The sequence below is a fragment of the Mycteria americana genome, chromosome 16 (assembly GCF_035582795.1).
Source record: "Mycteria americana isolate JAX WOST 10 ecotype Jacksonville Zoo and Gardens chromosome 16, USCA_MyAme_1.0, whole genome shotgun sequence".
NCBI lineage: Eukaryota > Metazoa > Chordata > Aves > Ciconiiformes > Ciconiidae > Mycteria > Mycteria americana.
Window position 1 is genome coordinate 12710325 of NC_134380.1, and position 6929 is coordinate 12717253.

At 57.2% G+C, this 6929-nt stretch overlaps 1 protein-coding gene across 1 annotated transcript; it reads left to right on the top strand.

Annotated features, from left to right (window-relative positions):
- Window positions 1-551: 551 nt before the first annotated feature.
- On the top strand, window positions 552-5960 carry SOX9 (SRY-box transcription factor 9). The gene is made up of 3 exons (XM_075518965.1): window positions 552-1418; window positions 2518-2771; window positions 3384-5960. Exons 1-3 carry the CDS (start codon window positions 988-990, stop codon window positions 4166-4168), a joined length of 1470 nt encoding a protein of 489 aa, XP_075375080.1. The 5' UTR covers window positions 552-987; the 3' UTR covers window positions 4169-5960.
- Window positions 5961-6929: the final 969 nt, after the last annotated feature.

The following is a 6929-nucleotide window of genomic DNA, read 5'->3' on the forward strand; positions in this document are numbered from 1 at the left end:
GGCGCCGCGCCGTTCCTGGGCCTTTGGCGCCCCCTCTGGACGGCGGCGCGCACCGCCCGCGGGTCCCGCCGCGCCGCGCTTCGGTCCGCGGGGCCCCGGCCGCCGCCGCGCTCCTCCACCGCCCCTCCGCGCCCGCGGGGAGCCGCCCGCCCCGCCGCCGGCGGGAAACCCGCAGCGGGGGTGTGCCTGCGTGCGGGGGCGTGCGGGCCCCCGCCGCGCTCGCAGCGCTCGTTCCGCCGCTCCCGGGAAGGCAGAAAACGCCGCGAGGGGCGGAGCGGCGCCGAGCGGCGCGGGGGTCCTCCGCCGCCCCTCCGCACCCGCGCAAGGGAGCTGGCCCCTCCGCGCCGCGCCCCGCCCGGGGCCGCCCCGTCCGCCCTCCCGCAGCCGCCCCCTGCGCGGCGCTGAGCGGCGCTGCGCGCCCGCCGACCCCTCCCCGCGGCGGCGGCGCAGCCAATGGCGTGCGCGCCAGCCCCCGGGGGCCGGCCGCCCATTGGCGGAGCGCTCCCGAGCCGAAATCGCCGCGGAGAGTATTTATTCCCGCGCCGCGGCCGGGCCGCAGAGCCGCGCTGGAGACCGGCGGGGCGCGCCCGGCCCCACGCTGCCCGCCCCGGCCCCGCGCTGCCCACCGACGGCCACCCCGGCCCCGCGCTGCCCAGCCGGGCCCCGGCCTCCCGCCACTGCCGCTCCGGGTTTTTGGTTTTTTTTTCCCCGTCCTTTCTCTCCTGCAACTTGCAAAAGTTTCTCCCCCCGCCCTTATTTTATTTTTTTTTTTTACTTCGAGGGGTAGGGAAGAATAATAATAATAAAAAAACTTTTGCAAACTTTTTCCAGCTTTCTCTCTCCTCTCCCCAGCCGGGCTTCACGCTGGTGGAGACTTCGTCTCTCCTAGTTTCACTTTTTTAACCCTTCCCTGCCCCTTAGCCACCTGATATATTTTTTTTATTATTTTTTTTTCATCCCCTGTCCCCCCCTCTGCCACTTTCTCGCATGAATCTCCTAGACCCCTTCATGAAAATGACAGAAGAACAGGACAAATGTATCTCCGACGCCCCCAGCCCCACCATGTCGGATGATTCCGCCGGGTCCCCCTGCCCCTCTGGATCCGGCTCGGACACGGAGAACACCAGACCCCAAGAAAACACCTTCCCCAAGGGTGACCCGGACCTGAAGAAGGAGAGCGACGAGGACAAGTTCCCGGTGTGCATCCGAGAGGCGGTGAGCCAAGTGCTCAAGGGCTACGACTGGACCCTGGTGCCCATGCCGGTCCGGGTGAACGGATCCAGCAAAAACAAGCCCCATGTGAAGAGGCCCATGAACGCGTTCATGGTGTGGGCGCAGGCGGCCCGGAGGAAGCTGGCTGACCAGTACCCGCATCTGCACAACGCGGAGCTCAGCAAAACCCTGGGCAAGCTCTGGAGGTGAGTGGGGAGGCCGGGACGGGTCAGCGGGGGGGATCGGGGGATGCTGGGGGTGTGTGTGGGGGGGGGAGGCTGCAGCCTGCCAAGTCTGCTCTAGGCTGTACCAGCAGTCAGAGGAGGTGGAAGAGGAGGGAGAGGAGGGTTTCAAGCCTGGAAAACTCGCTGAAAACTTGTGCATGTGCTGGCAAACTTGTCTGGTGTAGGAGAAGCCAGAATAGTAGGGGAAAAGTAGGGAAAGTAGTTCCCCGCGGCCGCCTTCTGGGTTTGCAAGCGGTTTCTTTCCCGTGAGCAATGCCCCGGGTGGAAGCCGGCCCCGCCGGGCGGGGGGGGCTGGCAGAGCCCCCACCCTGCGGGCCCCCGGGGCCGGGCGAGCGGGGCCTGCCTTGGCGTTTGTTTGTTTGCGCTCTTGTCCAGAGGAAATGATGGTTTTCTGGATTGCATCAGCTTGGCCCGGGAGGAGAAGCGATGCGGGGCGAGGGGAGGGGGGCGGCAGAAGCCGGGCGCAGGGCGAGCGCCGGGGATGCTGTGCCAAGCCCCGGGTGGGTGGGTGGGTGGCTGCGATGAGTGGTGCATGGCTGGGTGCCCTCCGACTTCCAAAATAAGGCAGGGAGGGGAGAAAAACAGAAGGAAAGTGAGTCACCTGGCCGCCTCTTACCCTGTGACTGCAGAAGGCGGGGGGGGGGGGAATCCTAAATTTGCGGCTGCTCTTGCGGCAGGAGGAGAAAGCAGTGAGCAAACCGGGCCCTGGCAGGCAGCGAGGGGGCCGTCACCTAAAGCGGCCCGGGGACGGGACGTGCGCCCTTGCAGGGACGGATGGAGGGGGGGGACAGGCTGGGGAGGGCGAGGGCCGGACTCTGCCGCGGCTCTTGCACCTCTTGTTCGGCCACCGAAGCAATCTGTGGGGTGCGGGAGGAGGGTGACAACAGCGTGCGCCCCAGACAGGGGGTTCAACATTGCGGGGGGGCTTTGCATTGCTGGTCGAGGCAATCCATGGGAGAGGTTTGGGCTGGTGTTAATGCCATAGTGGGGGGGAGCCGCTAATGCCCCCCCGTGAGCTGCAGCCCCCTCACCCCCCGTGTCCCCGTCCCCCCCCCCCCAGGCTGCTGAACGAGAGCGAGAAGCGTCCCTTCGTGGAGGAGGCCGAGCGGCTGCGGGTGCAGCACAAGAAGGACCATCCCGACTACAAGTACCAGCCACGGCGGAGAAAGTCGGTGAAGAACGGGCAGTCGGAGCAGGAGGAGGGCTCCGAGCAAACCCACATCTCCCCCAACGCCATCTTCAAGGCGCTGCAGGCGGACTCCCCGCAGTCGTCCTCCAGCATCAGCGAGGTGCACTCCCCTGGGGAGCACTCGGGTAGGTACTCGCGGCCCCAGGAGGTGTTACGGAGGGAGTTAAGTCACAGCTACCTAAGAAAAGTTGCATCCCAAAGCAGGCTGAAATTGGGATTGGGTAAGGGGCAGGGGGGGGAAAGGAGAGAGACCCAGAAATGCAGTGAGAAGGGGACGGCTGCACCAGGAGAGGGGCAGGGGCAGAGCTGCCCACGAGCCTTGCTCGTAGCACGGGCATGCAAATGCTCGCCCGTACGGGCCAGCCCCTGCGGCCGCTTCCACCCCCTCTGCCCAAGAGAAATGTGAATCCATACTTTTTAAAAAAATAAACCAAAAGATGGCCCCGTTCTCGCAGCTCATGTCTGAAGGCTCGGTAATTTTACCCGGCGCAATAGATCGGCAGTGATAGGGCTCGCGTCTGTGCTCCTCGCACCTGGAGGTGTTTGTGTTACCCTACACAACTGCTTTCAGAAGCAACACGCTGTTATCTGGCCGCCCCACGGACCGCAGGTTAACTATTAACGGCGTTATCGCGTCCGGCAGCACCTCCCGCCCTGGGGAGCCATGGGCGCAGGGGTGCCCGGCTGTTGCGGGAGCGACACCCCCTTCATGCCGTGCTCTTTCCTTCCTTCCGCAGGGCAATCGCAGGGGCCCCCCACACCCCCCACCACCCCCAAGACGGACGCGCAGCCGGGCAAGCAGGACCTGAAGCGGGAGGGCCGCCCTCTGCAAGAAGGCGGCCGGCAGCCGCCCCACATCGACTTCCGAGACGTGGACATCGGCGAGCTCAGCAGCGATGTCATCTCCAACATCGAGACCTTTGATGTCAACGAGTTCGATCAGTACCTCCCCCCCAACGGCCACCCGGGGGTCCCGGCCACCCACGGGCAGCCCGGCCAGGTCACCTACACCGGCAGCTACGGCATCAGCAGCACGTCGGGCTCGCAAGCCGGGGCCGGCCACGTCTGGATGTCCAAGCAACAGCCGCAGCCGCCACCGCAGCCCCCGCCGCAGCCCCAGCCGCAGCACGGGCTGCCGGCACTGAGCGGCGAGCAGGGCCAGGCGCAGCAGAGGACGCACATCAAGACGGAGCAGCTCAGCCCCAGCCACTACAGCGAGCAGCAGCAGCACTCCCCGCAGCAGATCAACTACAGCTCCTTCAACCTCCAGCACTACAGCTCCTCCTACCCCACCATCACCCGCTCCCAGTACGACTACACCGACCACCAGAACTCCAGCTCCTACTACAGCCACGCCGCCGGCCAGAGCAGCAGCCTCTACTCCACCTTCACCTACATGAACCCCACGCAACGCCCCATGTACACCCCCATTGCAGACACTTCTGGGGTCCCCTCCATCCCCCAGACCCACAGCCCGCAGCACTGGGAACAGCCTGTCTACACACAGCTCACCAGACCCTAAAGCCATTTAAAAAAAAAAAAAAAAAAAAAAAGAAATGTAAAAAAAAAAATCAAAAAAGCACGAAAGAAGCAAGAAGACTACGAACGGAGAAATTCCTCAGACTTTTTCCTTCTTTGAAATTAAAATAATAATTACAAAAAGACGCTACAGTTAAAGCTGGCGGGGAGGAGAGAGCGCCTCGAGCCTTCTGCACTACAGCATCCTCCAGGAAGCGGCCAGACCGCTCCGAGAACCAGCAAAACTCGGTACAGACTTTCCAAGGACTGGACTTTAGCTCTGCTTCCCGGGCGCGGCATGGAGATAAGATTTCTAACCAACCAGCTCAGCTGTCTGTTCTCTGGACTTTTGTAATGATTTTTTTTTTTCAGCAGTAATTAAAAAAAAAAAAAAAGAAAAAAAAAAGGGGGGGGAAAAAAGAGAAAACTCAGTCCTCTGTGAGGAATATTCTCTATTTTAAATATTTTTTAGTATGTACTGTGTATGATTCGTTACCAATTTGAGGGGATTTATACATATTTTTTAGAGATTTTTTTAAATGCTCTTATTTTTCCAACAGCTAAAAAATGACACTTAGTAGAGCAGTCCTAGGTTTTCTTGCAGTCAGAGGTATTTTTGTATAGATAAGTGTCTTTTTCTCTAAAAATAAAAATAAAAAAGCCAAACGGCATACTTTTAACTCGGAACAAAGCTCTGTTAAGTGGCTAGCGTCAGGCTTAGCGATGGTCAGCTCTGCAGTGTGGGAGATGCGAGCTGAGATTTGTGCGGGGACGAGCATGGGAGAGGCTTTATTTTTCTAACTAATAGCAAAACCAGCCAGGAGGAGATTTTAACTTTATTTTTTAATAACCTTGAGCCTTAAGAAAGAAAAACAAAATGATTTTAAAAAAGGAAAAAAAACCCAACAAACAAAACCAAACAGCAAAAAGTGCTGTTGCGAAGCCTTAAGCGCAGCCCTGTGATAATCACTTGTCCCCAGCTCTGCCTGTCCCTGGGGCTGGGGGAGGCTGAGCTTGACCCCCTCCAGCCACCCCCGATCAACCCCCCCGGCCGCCCTGGGCCTGATGCAAAACCCACCCGGGGGCTCCCCTCTGCTTGCGGGACATCACAGATACTTTAAATTATTTATTTTGTGAGAAGAGCAGTTTTTAATCACAATTTTTTTTTTTTAATCTCCCTTCTATTTTAAGTCCTTTCAAAAGCGATCGCATTTGTTGGAGCATTATTTGGAAGGTAACCGTGCCTGTTAAATTATGGTCTAAACTGTAACCAGTCCTTTATTTATCTCTTTAATTCTTTTTTATTATTATTATTATTATTCTTTTTGGAATCTGTGTCCTGGGTTTGTACAAACTTGTGCTCTTCCATTTTTTTCTTTTGTCTTAAGGATAAACTGGAAAAAAAAAAAATTGTACAAACTAAAGATTGCAAATGTAGCGTATCACTGAATCATTTGCCTTGTTTTCTGCCTCAGCTCTCTGGGACACACGAGCTCGTGCGAGGACGAGACCCAACGCCCCGGCCGTGCCGCGGGGGCGGCACCGTTTTAGCCTTCCACCCCCAAAACTGGCTTGAGGTGGGGACACTGACTTTGGTGAAGCTGTGGCTGAACAGTTAAGGATTGCTTTTTAAAAAAGACAGCAAACTTTTTTTATTTAAAAAAATGATATATTTGTTAACATTTTTTTTTTTTAGGGATTCAGTAGAAGAAAAAAAAAATCTTAAAGCACTCTTATAATATGGCATCTTTCTATTTCTGTATAAAAGCAGATCTTTTTAAAGTATTTCTGTAACTTAAAAGACCTGTCATTTAAATCATATTTTGTCTTTAGGTAAGTTGTTTTGTTTTGTTTGCAAGATCCTTCTCTTTGTGAAACTTACCTTTTTTTTTTTTGTATATTATTGTTTGCAATAAATATACATTGTATTAAAAGTTAAACACCCCACCAGTGTCTGATTTCTTAACAGCCTTCAAGCAAAGCCAGGGCCCTGCTGAAGCCCCGGGATGGTTTTGGCTTCACTGAGGGGGCTTGGGGCGTCCCCCCTCCTCTGGGTGCAGGTCCTGAGCCCAGCCATCAAAGAGCAACCGGAGCGAGGGAAGCCTTGGCAGGACGCTGGGGAAGCAACGGGATTCAGAGACGGACAAAACCAGACTTGTCCAGGGCGTGAACGCCAAAGGTGACAAATGAGGTCCAGCTGTCCCCAAGCCACGCTGGCTCCGACCACTGTCACCAGCGGGTTGTCTGCTCCGAGCTGCCCCGGTTTGGGAGGATGCTGAGCGTGAGCCGGGGGGGCAAGGAGCTGCCAAGGGGCTTTGGGCTTTCTGGTCGTTCTCCTCAAGACTGCTGAAATTCTTCCAAAAGAGCTGAAATCCCTCAAACAACCAAGTAGGACACATATTGTCCCCAAAGAGAAATGTAACTGCTTGCCCCTGAGCCCTGCTCTCCTACAGCCCCGGAGACGCAGCGCAAGCACCTCAGCCAGAGATTGCTTTTCCAGATAAATCACTGCTCCGAACTCACATGGTTTCTAACCCTGCTGCTCCTTGGGAGCAGCTCAGGGTGATCCAGGAACCCAGCCCGTGGCCGTGCCACCTCGCCCCCCCCTCAACCTGCAGCATCCCTTGCCATACCCCTGCCCTGGGGCACAGCTGTGCTGAGCTTCGCAGGTTCTCTGCCCCGCTGGTTTCGGACACCGGGAAGTGTGTACCCACTGCTGGCATCGTTGCAGAGGTCGCTGGTGACGGCATGAGTCTGTGTGGGTC